This window comes from Festucalex cinctus, chromosome 2 (genome assembly GCF_051991245.1).
Source record: "Festucalex cinctus isolate MCC-2025b chromosome 2, RoL_Fcin_1.0, whole genome shotgun sequence".
In the NCBI taxonomy this organism is placed as follows: Eukaryota; Metazoa; Chordata; class Actinopteri; order Syngnathiformes; family Syngnathidae; genus Festucalex; species Festucalex cinctus.
Genome location: NC_135412.1, coordinates 18,940,743 through 18,958,532, shown reverse-complemented (window position 1 = coordinate 18,958,532; position 17,790 = coordinate 18,940,743). Strand labels below are relative to the sequence as shown.

Sequence of the window (17,790 nt, the reverse complement as noted above, 5' to 3'; positions counted from 1 at the left end):
TCTTCTCTGCGACACGACAAAAACGAATTGTACGTCTGTCACTAATGGCTGCGGAATGTCACATTAGTCAGGGGCTGCCTGTGTGACACTGAAGCACTTTGAGGCCCACACAATATGATCTTCCAAACGCGGACGCACACACCCGCGTGGCGGTGACCTCATTGCCTCAAAGCGACAATGTGACGGACTGCCTCTTACGCACCACAAGACTCGGATTTCAAAACAGCCAGAATAATTCCATTTTTTTTAAGAGTACGCGTGCTTAGATAACGCAAAAAAACAAAAAACAGTCGTGAGTGTCCTATGCAATCTGAGATGCAGCTTTCCGAGTGCACCCCCAAACATGTGCATCCACCTCTCAACACCAGGAGCTATTGCAGGAAAAGCGTTGTTACCTCACCAAGACACGCTGGCGTCAGTGCGTGCGGGTCAGGAGGGCAGCGGGGGGGCTCGCTAGACATGTTGCTGCCATATGTCGGCCCTCAGCTGTAAGCACTCAGCTCAAACTTCCGCCCAAAGTTCTTCTGAGGTAACGAGAGTTTGGGGAGCAGATGGAGCTGAGACGAGACGTGTCCATTTTGCGGGTCGTTTTTGGACATCTTAGGAGCCTTATGTTACATTTCCTTCTTGCATCTGTGGCTTTCTCATGAGAGCAGGAAGTTGTATCAACTCACTCAAGCATTCTTGTGCTAAGAACACTTTGGAAAATAGTGAACATTTCTTTAAAAACACAAAAAAAAAGAAGGCTGAGGCTGTTGAATGCCACTCCCTATTATTATTACTATTAAAAACGTAATAAGTTGCATAACTTCAAAAGTTAACTCATGATTATTCACAAATTTGATGTTCTAAATGTACAATAAGTCTTCATACTCTTGTTAACATAAAAGTGGAAAGAAATGTTAAATGTAAATATGGCTGCCTCTTTTGAGTCATCGATACAGTAATTTCATAAGAAATCATAATATTGGGTTAAAATTAAAAAGATGTACTGTAAAAAACAAGTGTGATATTGATTTATATTGAGGTAATTTTTCTGCCACTAGATGGCATAATTGCATTCGAAAGATGGTGACAGCTCAGTGAATTTTTGTTTTCATATTAAGATTTATCTCATCTTTAACATCAAGTAACGTGAAATTCTGTACATTTTTTTAAATAGCTAAATACAAATTGACCTCCAATATATGCATTATTAATACATTTATTACTGATAAATTTTGACTTGGATGTGTCTGCTGTGTTGCGACTTCAATTCCCAAAGTACAGGCTTTCCAAGTCAGGGGCAGCCGTTAATCATGCGTTAAAAAAATAAAATAAAATACTGGCGTTCAAGGTTATTTTAGTTAACTAAAACTAAACAAAAAACTAAAACTAAAATTCCAAAAACAATTTCATTCACGAAATAAAATAAAAATGCTTTTTTTAAAAACGAAAATGTTATGTTTATAAAACTAAGTAAAACTAACTACAATTATAGCAAAAATGTCCTTTGTTTTAGTGTTTCGGAATGAATTTAATGCATAAGCCTTTGGGGATGATTCTACATGTTACTTTAAGTCGATTTATTTTGATATTAACCGGAATAACGGCATCTGGAAGTGTGTCAAACAGAAGTGACGTCATCTATCAGCAGCCAATAGAAAAGCACCTTCAGATGACGTCACTCCCATGGTGTTTTTTTTTTAATACAGTATTGCACAAGGGATCCAGGTGGAGGAGTTGGAACTCGTGTTGTTCTGTACAGTTTTTTGGCCCCCGATACCGATTCCGATACCCAGCTTTGCAGTATCGGCCGATACCAATACCATACCGATATACCTAAGCTTTTTTTTCCCTCAACATGAAAAAGATGTCCTGCCATTGGTTCAGAGCATTCAAGGGCCAATAGGATATCTTAGATCGGCATGCAGTGAACATCACATATCAGTGAATGTTGTGCACGAGCAAGACACAAGATGCTGCAGCCAAAATCCTGTATTAGTGTTGGAATTAATGGTATTGGCATGTTACTTGTATCGGCACCTCTGCCGATACAAGTATCGGTATAGGAACAACACTAGCTGGAACCCACTTGCCTTCGATGCCGGTTGGCCTGGGAGACCCCATGTGGCTTCCATGAAGTAAGCTTGTGTGTGAGTGAGTGGTTTATATATTTAAAAAAAAAAAAAAAAAAAAACATTATTGCGCACAAGTAATACTCATTTAAAAAAAAAAAAAAAAAAAAACTAATACTGAAACTAACTTAAAACTAAAAATAAGCATTTTATTTTTTTATTTTTTTTAATAAAAACTAATAAAAAGTAACAGAACTACCCTGAAAATGAATTAAAACTACCGGTAACTAAATTTAAAAAAAAAAAACTCAAGACGAAATAAAAACCAACTAAAATGACAATTCCAAAACTATAAATAACCCTGGTGGCGTTGAAGGAACTTTAAATTAACAAGCTAATTTTGACACATTTTATATATATAATTTTTCATCTGAGCGTAAAATTTAATTCTGAAGATTCTGTCAATCTTTACTCCCCATTTAGTTTGTGTTATCCATCCATTTTCTTGACCGCATATTCCTCACAATGATCGCAGTGGATGCTGGAGCCTATCCCAGCTGGTACAGGTACACCCTGAACTGGTTGCCAGCCAATTTAAGGGCACACAGAGACAAACGACCATCCACACTCACAAGCACACCTAGGGACAATTCCGAGCGCCCAATTAACCTGCCATGCATGTCTTTGGAATGTGGGAGGAGACCGGAGTACCCGGAGAAGACCCACGCAGGCACGGGGAGAACATGCAAACTCCACCCAGGAAGGCCGGAGCCTGGACTCGAACCTGAGTTCTCAGAACTGGGAGGCGGACGTGCTAACCGGTCATGCACCGTGCCACCCCAGAATGTTTTTAATATTTACAATTACCGAATTCCACTTGTGGAAAAAAAAAATTCCTCCACCGTGCCGCCAGTTTGTGTTATATTAAAATAAAATTGATTTTTGCTTTGTCAATTGATAATGAACAGAATGATACACGGACCATTTCTCCGTCACTCACCGACTCCAGTCTTGTATGTTGTCCACGTGTTTGTCTTAAGTGCATGCTGACAGCCTGGCAGGTGTGTGCAGGTGTCACCCCCGCCCACCCTTCCAAAATCACTCACCATCACACAAACCCACCCCTCACAACTCTATCTTCCCATTCAGAACCTGTCGCATCTGTCCTGATGAACTCATTTGGGGTTGCGAGGCGGCACAAAACTTGCTGAAATGCTGATTAATGCCGGAGCTTTTCAAACAAACCATGACAGGCTGCAATATTTTCTACAACAAAGCTTTTATTTACATGTGATAAGGTGGGGTGAAAAAAACAAAAAAACAAAATGCAGGTGATAAACAAAATGGTTCATAAAATCACAATTTTAAAAACACACAACACACACCATTAAGACACCAGAGAAATGCTGCGGATGCAAACTGTTGTCCTTTGGTCAAGCTTTAGTGGTCAGTTCACACGCTGGCCAGAAGATGGCGGGTGAGCGGAGGTCACCTGTCGCGCACCTTCATAGGCAGCTGTCTCAACACACGCACATCTTGTATGTATAAAAAGGAATGGCATCCACGCGTACGCACCAAAAACACACCCGAGCAGCTGCAGCGCGGCCCGTCCCGGACCGGCCGGCACCGATGGGAGCTTCCTGGGATTTAACCGCATGTCCAGCTGCTCTCGTGTCATACGTGCTCGCACTGTTGACGGGCCGCGGCTCCGTCTGAAATCTCGCTTCTGAAATCAAAAAGGCACTCAAGTAGCAGTCCTGCAGGGAATGTGGCGTCCTTCTACGAGGCGGGGTTGCCGCATCCCGAGGCGTTGTGCTTGTGCAGCAGGGACATGCGGCTGAAGGTGCGAGAGCAGGAGCCGCACTGGTACTTCTTGACTTGCGAGTGCGTCTGCAGGTGCGCTCGCAGGTTGGAGCGGTCGGCGAAGGCCCGGTTGCAGTGTTGACAGGCGAATGGACGCTCACCTGAAGGGAGGAGGAAAGCTTGAGCTGAGAGCAACAACAATTAATCATCAACTAACTCACAATTTTGATAATTGGTTAATTGCTAAAAGATGAAAATACAGGAGAGAAGTAGGCCCCATCCAAGTATATTTTTAGTTGGGATGCGTGCGTATTAATACGTAAGGCAAACCAAAATCTGACATTGAGTAAGTCCTCCTCGCCAGTAGTTGGTGCTATACTGCACAAATTTGATACATTTCACTTATGACTCTTTTAGGATCAGATATTAGAAACAACAGAAACATAGAAAATTGACCATTTCTGGCCATTTTAAGGAAAAAACATCATCTTGAGATATATAATTGGTAAATGTAGTAAACATATTAGTATACAGCATATTTTTGTAAGCCCCTGAAACATTATGCAGTTTTAATATTAACATTGAACCTAAATATATATAAAAAATACTAACTTAAAATGAAATTAAATACAAAAAATGCACTGAATTTTTAATTCAGACACACTTTGAGAATAACTTAGAGTCATTGTTTAAAGTTTTAAAAGTCACCACACCCCAACAAAAAGCAGCAAAATCTAGCCGTTTCCATTCATCTCAGTGGGTAGCCATTTTGTAATTTGCTGTTAACTGAAAATGACATCGTTGCTCAAGGCTCAGCTAACGACCATTAACGGCTCACCTGTTGTCTGACTTTGGTCATGTGACATTCACAAGCTGAGCCGTGATTGGTACTGAACTTAGCCGAGCCCTGAGCAACTGTGATGTCATTTTCAGTCAACCGCAAGTGACAAAATGGCCGACCCTGAGATAAAAAATTTAATTTTGCTACTTAAAAAGGGATACTCATTTAGCCATTTTCAGCAATCCAAAAGTTAAAATTCTAGAAAGTCTAGAATGAATTTGTTGTCTTCATTATTTTTCATGTACAATTAATACCTTTTCAAAACACATTTTGCCACTTGCCGTCAACTAAAAATGACATCAAACGACCAATCATGGCTCACCTGTCTTCTGTTTGGTCATGTGACATTCTCAAGCTGAGCTGTGATTGGTCGTTAGCAGGGTCTGAGCAACTGTGATGTCATTTTCAGTCAACAACAAGTGACAAAATGGCCACCCACTGAGATGGATGTCATCTTCAATCGACGGGTGTCAAAATGTGTTTTTAAAGGTATTAATTGTACATGACAAATAATGATGTTATCACATGAATTATAGGCAAAATATTAACTTCTCACTGGTGAAAATGGCTGAATGAGTCAAGTAATATAACTCATATTCCAAAAACACAATATTAATCAGAATGCTAACTTCTATTTTGTTTTCCCCTTTCCCCATTTGTATTGAAATAATGGTTAGTTGCCGCCTTTGGAGCTAAACGCGTATGCTTTTCAGACCAACCTGTGTGCGTGCGGATGTGTCCCCTGAGCAGCCACGGTCTGGAGAAGGCCTTGCCGCAGGTGGGGCACACGCACGGCAACGTGTGCGAGCGGATGTGCATCTTCAGGGCGCCCAGGCTGGTGTACTCCTTGGGGCAGTGTTTGCAACGGAAGGCGGGGCGAGACGCAGACGCCTCGGCGGGCGGCGACGGGGCGCGCAGGTGCAACGACTGGTGGCGGGACAGCGCCGACAGGCAGGTGTGGCGCTCGCTGCAGTACATGCAGTGGTAGACTGCTTGGAGGACGTCCGGGCTGGGCGGGTCCGACGAGCGGCCGTTGTCTTCGTCCTCGTCGCCGCTGCTGCTGCTGAACGGGGAGCTGCTGAGGTCGAGAGGCCCGAGTGGTGACGGCGGGAGGGATGCCGGGGCCGTCGGGGAAAGCGGGGCCGGCAGGGTGTGCGTGAATGGAACTGAGGGGTAGCAGGTGAGGGCGGAGCTGTGGTTCTGGGTTGGAAGGTCAGCCCGGGGGAAGCTTTCTGGGATAAAAGCTGTCAAAAAAGAAATTGGAGTGAATTTTATTTATTTATTTATTTATTTATTTTTAATGTGGATATTTTGCCATGACCGGCAACTCTCCTGGTATCACTATTTTGCCGTGAACAGCTCTGATTGGTCAATTGCCAAAAGTTTTCATTTTGTTTTTCCACTGAAAACAGGCTGTTAGCAGCCTTATCAGCCTAACCATTAGGCGCACTCGACCTCTGTTACGCACGGTCCGCCATCTTGGCCCCATCCACCATTTTGGCTCCTCGTCCGCCATATAGCCCTTTGCTAATGCTAGTGCTTGTGCAATTGTGGGAGTATCTTTGACTTTTTCGTCCTTTCTTTTTTTTTTTTTTTTTTTTTTTTCCCAAAATCATGGCCCCAAAGAAGAAGAAATCTACATCTTCTATCAATGTTGGTCCAGCCAAAAGAAAAGCAATTACCATGGAAAGGAAGCTAAACGTTACAAAAAGATTGCAGAAAAGGAGAAACACCGACGAACATCATCAAAGACTTGGGCTTCAGTCGGACAGTATCTTTTTTTTTTATTTATTTTTTTTTTTTTTTTATTTTATTTTATGTATTTTAGATTTTTTTTATGCAAAGTATTTTGATGAAAATATTGACTTTGAGTTACATCGCTAGGCGTAGGAATAGAACTCTGACATAACCCGAAGATTTACTATAGTTTAAAAAAATAATAATAATAATTGTATATAGCAGGAATCAAACTCGCGACCTAGCATGCGCTAACCCACACAGTCACTGGCTCATAATTGACATTTGTAGTTCTTGTGTGACTCACGGCAAAATAGCTCTACTTTGCGAATTGGCGGTCGGTCACGGCAAAATATCCCCTTTAAAAAAAAAAAACAATCTAATAATAATGTATATATGTTATGGACAATTGGTGGCTTCCACAAAAAAAATAAAAAATAAAAAAAATAAAAAGGGATAACTTCACTTTTTTAGCCCATTATAGCAATAAAAAGTTAATATTTCGTCTATAATTAATTTGATACTTTCATTATTTTTCACATACAATTAGTACCTTTAGAAAACACATTTTGCAACTTGCTGTCGACTGAAAATGACATCACAAGGGCTCAGATAACCAATCACAGTTCACCCGTTTTCTGTTTTCTAGGTTTGGTCATGTGACATTCACAAGCTGAGCTGTGATTGGTTACCTGAGCCCTTGTGATGTCATTTTCAGTCGACAGCAAGTTGCAAAATGTGTTTTTAAAAGGTACTAATTGCATATGAAAAATACTGAAAATATCAAATTTATTATAGGCAAAATATTTATGTTTGACTGCCAAAAATGGCTAAATAAGTAAAGTATCACTTTAATAAATAGAAACATTCCATGAAACACTACTTTGGGTAAATAGGGAGAAATCCAGAAAAACAAATATTTTGGGGATTAGCAGATATACAAATTTGAGGGTAGTGAACTACGAATGCAGTTTTAAATTGTAATATCACCATTCACGACTAGATATCAGACATGTCTTAGTTGCGCTTACATACTGCTCAAATGTGCAATGCGAGTCAGCCTAAGAATTTATTTTTATTTTATTTTTTTTTCCTGATTTGGAATGATATGCAGGACAAATGTACCTCAATAAGATTAACATTTTGAGCAAGTTGATTTTTGGGCCGAAAATACACAGAATGAGTCCCTCCACTTAATGTCGGTTTGCTGTCTAGCAGTTTTATGCCATCCTTGAATGGTCATATTTATGCACTGAAAACAAAAACAACAACAACAATAATAACAATAATAATAATAATAATAATAATAATAATAATAATAATAAGCTGCGATTGGTTGGCAACCAGTCCAGGGTGTCCCCCGCCTACTGCCCAGAGCCAGCTGAGATAGGCGCCAGCACCCCCCGCGACCCTTGTGAGGAATAAGCGGTCAAGAAAATGGATGGATGGATAATAATAAGTTTTTTTGTTTTTTTGCATCAAACCCTTTGGTGTTGGGTTAGGATAGTTAATATAAATGTATTCTGAAATTTTTAAATATATCAAGATCACGTACTATTTCCATTTTGGTCATCTAGTTCGGAAGTCAAATGTTCTTATGCGACCACTGAGCATGACACTGATGAAAACCCCGAAACCCCTCAAGCATTTAAGTTGCACAGCTGCTGAACATAGTGCCTCACAACTTAAATCTAATAACACGCTAAACTTGTTTTCGTTCTTGGGTGTCTTTCCCACATGTTGCTCTTCTCAGAACGTGAACATTACGAAAGGTATGCACAACTTCAACATACCAGTTTGGCTGTCCAGCAGGCTCTCTCTGTAGCATGGTTTCTTGCTGGAAAAATACTTCTTGACAAGGAATGACCGAGGCATGTTGTCTCTTCAAAACAAACTCGTACTTGCTACGGAAGTGTCCTCTTTCTTCGAGAGACTTGTCGAGACTCCAAAAGGCCACGCACTCGCACGCAACATCCACCGAGGCTCCAAAAACGTGCTAAGGAATCAGTGCAGTGCAGCCACCTCCTCAAATAGTGACCGGCGAAACGAGGGGAAGGAAACGGCCGGGTGGGTGGGCACGCCCCCGCCCGAGGACACACCCAGCAGCGGCTCCATTCACCACAGGTGCCCAGTGTGCGTGCGTTTGTGAATGGCTGCTGCAAATCGCAAATCTAATTGCGCATTTCACGCTGCTAATGGCTCACTCATACAAGCGACCAGGCGTGAGTAAAGGGAAAAAATGGCGCATTACAAAGAAATAAAATAAAATAAAATAAAAATGTGTTCGTTAAGCCCCACGAATACGTTTAGTTAAATTCAATTCCTAATAAATTAGGTGACGACAAATGAGTTTCAGTTTCACTGACGCTTGGGCGTCCCCTGTCGGCGTTCATTTGCAACCAGATTAGCTGTAAAAAGGTACACATCAGACAATTGAGTCAAAGATAGCAACAAGCTCTGCTTTCAGATTCCCCCATAGATGTGCATTTTACGATGGCTTTTGTGTCAACTTGTTGCTCGGGGCTATATAACGAGCTCCATAGGGAGGAGATTGATGAAGAACGTGGAAGACAGTATGAAGCGTAAAGACTCCTGTTTTTCGGAAACATTTTTTTAGCTTTGTTTTTTTGTTTGTATTTTTTTAATCTGCTTTTTTTTATATTATATATATATTATGTTTCTGTCATTAACAATATTCCGAAAACCAAGGGGAAAAATAAAAAGCAGGGTGTGTATATCAGAAATAAGGGAAACAAATTACTCAAAAAGAAAAAAAAATAGAAAAACAGAGCATCAATACAGACTGGTCTTTTTCTTTGTTTGTGTATGTGTGCCTGCAAAATATGACCCGGACCTAATTGGAGACAGCTGACAGGGACAATAACAAGGCGCAATCCATTTTTAGTGCGGAAAAGGCGTGATGAATCTCGACTCATATTTATTTGTGCACAATATGCGTATGGACTCAAATCAGGTGCATGCCAGTATTTGTTGAAATTTCGGTGGTCATTATTGCAAAGAGAGCCCAAATCTCCCACTGGTTTCAGGCTGCTGTGCGTTGGGTGGTGATCGGTGGGCGGGACGGGGGTTGGGGGTGCACCTGTCTATGGGCGCCACTGTCACGGCATGCCCAAAAAGTTCACACGTCGTTAGACGCTTGTTGACGCCGACGCCACGGAGACTGGAGGTCAGAGGGCAGCGCGCTAATAAAAACAAAAAGCAAACAGCAGAGACGCGTGAAAGTGTCGTGGTGGTGGACAGTCATGACACGGCAAATTAAAATCGTGCAAAGGAGACAGATGAGCTGCCCTGTATAATTCCATTATAGATATGCAATCTGTGTGATTCTAGCGGCTCATATGACAGCCAAAATGGAAATAAAGATCCATTAGATGCACACAGAGGGAGTGAAAAGAAAACAGCAGATTACACAATTGTTGCAGTTGCTTTTGGGGAGAGCATTTTGGTGCGGGCAGGTTGCAGACGATTTGTCTTGCCTGCAAGCAGGTCAAAGTGACATCGTGAAGACGTGAACCAGAGAAGACGTCGAGACGTCAAGTTTCAGCTCAGAGCAGATGTTTGGCTCCGTCGCCTCAGGGATTCAATCTGACAGCGCACTTATGATAATTAATTGCCTGTGTTGCTTTCATTATATAAAATAATTATTGTGTTCATACGGCTGTTATAATTCATTTAAAAACAATATATTTTGTAATTTGGCAAACTTTCATTAAACAGTTTTAACATTAGAAAAAAAATATTGAAAATAAAAAGTGTCATTCAACGTTTGTTGCATTTTTATTTTTAATTAAAAAAATAGTGTGCTATATATCCAGATTTATGTAGTCTATGATCGTGGTGGTGTGCAGGACATATGATAAGAATATATGTGTGGATATATATATATATATATATATATATATATATATATATATATATATATATATATATATGAACAACAATCAATCATAATAATGAGCATAAAAAGCAAAAGTTGCAGGATACAATCATCACTTTTGGAAGTTTGAAATGTTATCAAGTGATAGGCAGGAAATGTTTGCCGCTAAATATCCACGTGTGGATAAACTCCTCCTGGGTGCCTTTCCTCACAGGGTTCTTCTGTGCCCCACCATATTGTAGTTTGTGTGTATGTCTGTGGGTACGGTCATGGGGATATGGGGGGGAGGGATGGCTTTTTGTTGTATTATGGATGTTTTAATTGTTCAGCACTTTGAGTTGCATTTGAATGTATGAAAGGTGCTATATAAATAAAGTTTGATTTGATTTGATTTGTGACCAGCCAATAAAAAAATTTAAAAAAAACTTGCAGTGGGCCACAAGTGGCCCCCGAGTCGGACTTTGTGCGACAATCTTTAGTTGTATATGCGAAAATGGACCCCCTCCACATTTCCCAAACAAGTGGGATCTTTTTTTTTTTTTTTGGCAAATACTGTATGAACTTCCTCAGACCAAAGTTACAAACCAGTCGACAAATCTTGACAAAGTGCAGCTGTGAAGCGAGTCACAGGAGGAAGAAGATCTCATTCGAATCATAATCAATTTTAAAAAGAGTCATGTGAAGATGCTTTTGGAGCACACTTTCAATGTTGTTTATGAAAAGATGAGGTGGGATCTTCACTTTTCACACTACACAGAAGCTTTCATCAGTTTAGTGGAGTTTTATCAAGGAATCACAAACGAGAAAATGAAGTTAAAGTGATGTTGCAATTGAATTGTTCCACAAAAGGCCTTCAATTGATTTGAGTCATACCGTCATGTCTGTGCTATTTCCTATTCAAAAAGAAGCCATCGCTCACCTTGACTTGGGACAACTGTTTTGTGTGCAGGTTGCAAAGTGAGATTTTGCATGTAAAAGCAAAATGGCTCTTGAATAATCAAGCTCATTGTTTGCATTCAGCACATTCGGATCGTTCAGGTAACGACCACTCGGCAGCATTTCCATTTGTTTCATATGATCCTTCAGCTGGCCTCATTATGCCAATGAATCTGAAAGAAGACCAGCTGAAGACAACAAGTTGTCTGGTTCAGATTTTATCTACAGAGTGGCTGTGATTGAGCGTGTCGTGAACGTCGTTTTTGCATATGTATACTGTATGTATGAACGTTGCTCAGCAGGTGTAAGATAGGGTTCTCCTCGCGGAGACTCCCACATGCAGTGCAACCAACTCCACTCACACGTACCTTCAATACAGTTTGTGTGTGTTTTCTGAATGGAACAGCAGTTGCGAGAGACAAGTGAAAAAACTGAACAGGAAGTCTGTAACATGAAAAGCGTTATGAGATGATGTCAACACATTATTGACCCCTGGAAACTGGGCACGTTTGAAATGACATTAATGCCTTCCAGTCCCCCTAAAACACCAACATACCTGATTTGAAACCTTAATCTCACGTTAAAACCTTCATTTTATACAAATAGTCCTAAAAAACCCCATTTGAAACCCCAACGCTAGTTTAAAAACCTTGACCTAACCATGGTTTGAAACCCGAACCCAAATTTAAAACCCCACCCTTAGTTTTAAACCCAAATTTAAAACTAATTTGAAACCGTAAGCCAAATGTAAAACCCTAGTTTTCAACCAATTTAAAACAAAAACCCTAATTTGAAACCCTAAACCTAGTTTCAAAGCCAAATTCAAGTCAAATTGAAATCATAGCCATAGTTTGAAATCCTATTTTGGGTTAGGGTTACACAGATTAGATTACAGAGGCCACAGATGGAAATTTTCCAAGCTGATATCCCTCAATTCCAGCATGATGCTCCTTCAACATCAACATTGTTTTTTTTTTTCTTGTCAGCACGAGCATACTGCACTATTGTGTGCGAGGAGAACGTTTTTGTTCGCCAGGTTAGCAAAACGGGTGGTCTGTAAACTTGACAGTAAAAATTCATTTTGGCCTTTGTGCATTTCAGAGACTGCTGTTATAAAGACTGTTATATTGTAAATTGATTTTATGACAATAATGTCCCCAAATTGCCAACTTGTACCATTCAATACTACAGTAATTCAAGTTGCTTTTTGTTTGAATTTCCCAATAAAATGTGAACACAATAAGCAAGTCAAAAATGTGCAATTTTCCTCTCGCACAAGGATATCCTTTTTTCCTCACGTGAAACATTTCCCCTAACCTGATAGTACGTCTCGGAATTGTCATGTTGAAATATTGTTGACGGTGACGACACGCTTCAGAGGACAAACTTCACCCGGCGAGCAAACTTTTACAGCGCACACAAATAGACGATGAACATATTTCTTTTCAACACGCCCGTCACCAGCAGATCATTAATGACACAATGTCGTGTTTGCTATTCGGTCGTCCAACAAACAGTCAACTCGAATATTGATTGTGTTACATAGCAGCAATCATCACAATTCAGCATTGGCCTCAGAGGAAAATCTGCTTAGAACGTGATGACAGTTATTTCTGTTATGGATGTCGGCAACTACAAAGTCAAAATGTCTTGTATGTCCACAGTATGTAATACAGTATATAGAGCGCCATTAAAGGTCATCTGCCTCAGTGCCAGAACCTTTATGGTAAGTTTGGTTACGTGTTCTGAACAAGTCTACAAAATAAAATGTGGTGTGCCTCAAGGTTCAATTCTAAGCCCCTCATTAATTGTTCAATGTACAGATGCTCCCAGTTGGTAATGTTATCAGGGGGAAGAGAATGAATTTCCATTATTACGCTGATGATATGCACCTGTATATACACTGGATTATTTTTCTTTGAAATTGCATTTCATTTAAAACTGAAGTTTTAGTCATCGCTCCTGAGACCAACGTATAAAGATAAATATCCAATCGGATTGAGTACGGAGCACGATTGAGTAAGGTGTCCCACAAAAAAAAACATTTCAAGCTTAAAATTATTATAGACTTTATCAGTACGTGTCCTGAGAAAGACCAGAAGATGGGAGTACATTAAGGATTGATTTTAAGTTATTTTATTTATTTATTTATTTAGAGATAGAGGTAGATACTTTATTTGTCATTCTAGTACAAGTACAGAACGAAATGTCGTGTCATCTGACATCAGACAATTTTAGACATCATTTAGATGTCTTAAAGGTCTTAAGCTTTCTTATCTGTCTGAACTTGTTTTATCTTACAGTTTGAATCCTTGCGAGCTCTGATGTCCTCTGGCTCCAGCCTTTTGTCATTCTAAAAATGAGGAAATGTACACCCGTCCAAGCATCTTTTCAATTTTATGTCTGAGGTGATTTTAATCATGTAAAAATGAGAAGCACTTTGAGTTGCATTGTCATGTACAAAAGCGCTCTATAAATACTGTTTGATAGGCCCAACCTATATATATTCTAAATTTGTAAGTAATTTATGCAATGTGATTTCTAGCTTCAAATTAAATCATGGGCTTTTTAGATTATTGGTTAGGACCAAAATATATGGGTGTTTGTATATGTCTATTATGTTCACTGTATAGAGTAATGAAAAAATGGCCAATCACTCCAAAAATATATATGAAAAAAAATAACGAGAATTTTCTTCGCTTGCCTTTATTGTTGAACTCTGTATTTCATTGTTTAGCTATCTGGCGCCCCCGAGTGTTCGAACGGAGAATGGCAGCAACAGAAACAAATACAGTATGAAAGCAACCACAAGAGAGCAGCCAAACCCGGTCGAATTTTCAGGCAAACTGTTGAGTTATGCATAATCATTGTTGGGTACTGTATTGTTAAGTTGAACACATGTAGTGAAGCACAATTTCATAAGCGAGGTCTTAGGACGTTATGATAATGTGAGATATTCTATGTAGATAAATATAATCATTAGCCTAAGAGTTTATTGTGAAATTGTGCGACATGTGCTTTATTTAAATAAATAAAAATGTAGATAGATAGTGGATATTTTCTTATTTGCAGGAAAAATATTATATGCTACCACTGTGACATATTTAAACAATCAAGACAGGTGAAACATATACAATTTATTATTATTATTATTATTATTATTATTATTATTATTATTATTATTATTATTATTATTGTAGTCCTTTTAATGCGGCCCACGTTGGCACATGCATGTCAACAGGATGGCCATAACTGACATTTGTATTGTGTCAGGGTACCACACCATTTTATTATTATCTTCATAGATTCAATTTTTAACAAGACAATGTTTAGTTTTAGTTGACAGTTAATTTATACATGTTTAATATTAAATACTTATTTAGAACCGTACTTTTCAACATGAAGTAGAGCAGTTCGATAACCACTACTGCATAATCTTGTATTTTGTTATATAATTGCTCTATGATCACGACAATCAAAACTAGAGAATTGTCAAGCCACTAAAGGAAATTGTGGTTGTTAATTTTATCAAACCTTTGCACTGCTCTGGATGATTTGATTGCGCTTGTTTTATTGTTGTATAATTAACGCGCGCTAACTACGACCGATCGGATTAAAACATGGAGATGCCGGGGATTGAACCCGGGGCCTCATACATGCAAAGCATGCGCTCTACCACTGAGCTACATCCCCATCTGCCGTACTGGCCGTATTTTAATGTATTTATATACTGTATAGATGAAGATTTTGCCATCAAGTTAAACAATATTAACCAGGCAATATATATTGAGCTTCACTCAAATGAGTTCTCCACAATATCCACCTGGTACCTCTCCACAGTACCCTAATTTGGTCGGGAAAGGCGGGACACTCTGTACAATAATTCGAGTTGATTGGACGATGCGTCATTCTACACGCTTGTTTTAACCAATCACGGCCATGGGTGAAAATTTCGTCTTCGTTCTTGCCAAGGGGGGAAAAGTACGAACATATAACCAGCTAGAAATGCACGGAGTCCTTCGCTGTTCAACATTCAACAAGGAAACGGTGAGTAATTCTGCGAGAACAGAATTAATTGCAGCGTCCATTCGTCCATGTAAGGTTTGTTTGTTAGCTCCGGCGTCGGCGCTGGCTTCCTGGTTTCGTCACAGTTGCATATCCCGCCCCCAGACGCAATGTCGCTCTGTGATCGGTCCGAACCATCGGCGGAAATCAACGGGAGCGGTACAAGATGTATTCTCCGGAGATTGGGAACTCACAAATCCCGCGAGAATTCATCTTGCGAGAGCAAGGTTACAACAATATATCACTTGTCTAAAACAATATATATTAACATGGTGCAACTCCAGTTATTTAATGATCTAAGGGTTTCCATGCAGCTCAGTTTGCCTTAATCAACTTTAACCTTCACCTTGCCTGATGCTATATTTAGCACGTGAGTCATACTTTGTAAGTACAGCATATCCTTGGAGGCAGATGGAGGCACTATTCAACCACCTGTTTAACATTGCTTAAAGAATAAAAACATGTGTATCAGCAAATATATGTTCAAATGAACAACAAAAGAAAACATTTTTTAGATTTAGACCCCACTGGCTGAAATATGATGCTTCCTCTTCATCCTTTGGGGAATTTATATTTCCCTTGAGAAGTTTCACCGTATCCACGAGAACATGAATTAGAGACAAACCACAGCCTTGGCCTCGCTTTTACAGTGTTTATCAGCTGCCCCTAGCCAAGGACACCTCCGGGCCCGGTCCACTCAAGCCTTGTAGGGACTCCATGAAGGGATGCATCATGCATGGGGGGCTTTGGGAGAGCTCTGAGCAGAAGGAAAGAAGAGAAGGTGGGCAAAGCTGACACGTTCCCTTTACAACCCCTTCTGTCTGCTAAATGAACTGCGAGGGAATCTCCCAGAATATGGGAGGGGCGTGTTTGTCTTATATCATCTCAGTTGTGTAATTTGGATGGAGGACAGGAAGCTATCATGTGGAGTCTGTGCTGGCTAAGTATTATGTGTATTCAGGGGTTATCTTAGGACCACAAAGTGCAGCTGAGGATAACCTTTATAAGCAAACTGTTTGCAACGTGATGCCCAGAGCAGTGCAGAGCGAACATGTCAACTGAAGGAAAATCCAGCTGTAAAAGCAATAAAGCTTCAAAATGTTTATCTTTGTGTGTCCTGTTTCATCAGTTATTGTTCCAGAACTCTTTCATTTGCCTGCTACACACTCAGACTATTAAACATTTGATAGAGTGGATATAAAAAGTCTACACACCCTCTTCAAATGCTAGGTTTTGTGATGTAAAAAACAAAGATCAAGATAAATCATTTCAAAGTCAAATGTTTATATCATTTCAAGAGGGAAAATAAAAAATAAACAACCGAAATAATGGTGGTTGCATAAGTGTACACACCGTTTCACCAATCATTTAAACTCATGCCAAATGGGAGTCAGTACCCTTTAAAGTCACTTTGATTAAGCCCAAAATAAAGTTCAGATGTTCTAGGAAAGCATTTCCACATGCTTATTTTCTCTCTAGCAGAATCTTGAAGGTTGTGTGATAACACTTGACTGGAACAGTAATTTGGAACTGTTCATAATTCCCTCCACTTTTTCTAAGGCTCCACTTCCAGTTGAAGAAAAACAGTCCCAAAGCACAATGCTGCTCCAAAATGTTTGTTAAATGCAAACACAACACTGCTCAGTCAGAACCAACACCTTAAGGGTTCTGCCAGAAAATCTATGAAAATGTGAAATTAATTTGGGATTAATAACTTTCATTTAAAATGAGTGTTGACTCATGTTTAAGATCAGTTTGAATGTGACTGATCAATTTCGAACATGTCCACAATCCTAGTTATAAGAGGGTGTGCACACTTGTGCAACCACTTTATTTGTTTTAAATCCATCCATCCATTTTCCTGACCGCTTATTCCTCACAAGGGTCGCGGGGGGTGCTGGCGCCTATCTCAGCTGGCTCTGGGCAGTAGGCGGGGGACACCCTGGACTGGTTGCCAGCCAATCGCAGTTGTTTTAAATAGCTTTTTTAAAATTCAATTGAGTTCTACAAGTTCCTGCTTATATTAATGGTAGAAAACAAATTATATTAATTACAGGGGTGTCAGGCAATTTTTAATCATAATTAATGGCAATACTTCAATAGTTAACTCACGATTGATCACCAATTTTATATCGGTTCTAAATGTAGAATAAAATGTACAATAAATTTTTTTTTTTTAAGTTGTCATACTCTTGTTAACATAAAACCTGGGAAAAATGTTAAACTAATAGAAATATGGCTGTATCTTTTAGTCATTTTTCTGCCACTAGATGGCATGATTGCATTTGTAAGCCGTTAGCGAGAGCTCAGTGCATTTTTCTTTTCATATTAAGAGCTAATATTAAACATGAAATCACTTGTGAAATTCTGAACATTTTTAAAATTGTAAAATACAACTTGACTTCAGTCGCCACAAATATATGCATTATTATTCAATTTATTACTGCTAAATT

The 17,790-nt window shown here is 39.5% G+C and overlaps 1 protein-coding gene and 1 non-coding gene across 2 annotated transcripts; both read right to left on the bottom strand.

Moving 5' to 3' along the window:
• Positions 1–3,315: 3,315 nt before the first annotated feature.
• On the bottom strand, positions 3,316–8,481 carry snai1b (snail family zinc finger 1b). Its single transcript, XM_077515297.1, has 3 exons — positions 8,232–8,481; positions 5,421–5,945; positions 3,316–4,021 (listed from the first exon to the last, which is right to left on the bottom strand). Exons 1-3 carry the CDS (start codon positions 8,311–8,313, stop codon positions 3,837–3,839), a joined length of 792 nt encoding a protein of 263 aa, XP_077371423.1. The 5' UTR covers positions 8,314–8,481; the 3' UTR covers positions 3,316–3,836.
• A 6,412-nt stretch (positions 8,482–14,893) lies between these two features.
• On the bottom strand, positions 14,894–14,965 carry trnaa-ugc (transfer RNA alanine (anticodon UGC)). Its single transcript has one exon. It is a non-coding gene; the product is annotated as a tRNA-Ala (tRNA).
• Between the last annotated feature and the right edge of the window lie 2,825 nt (positions 14,966–17,790).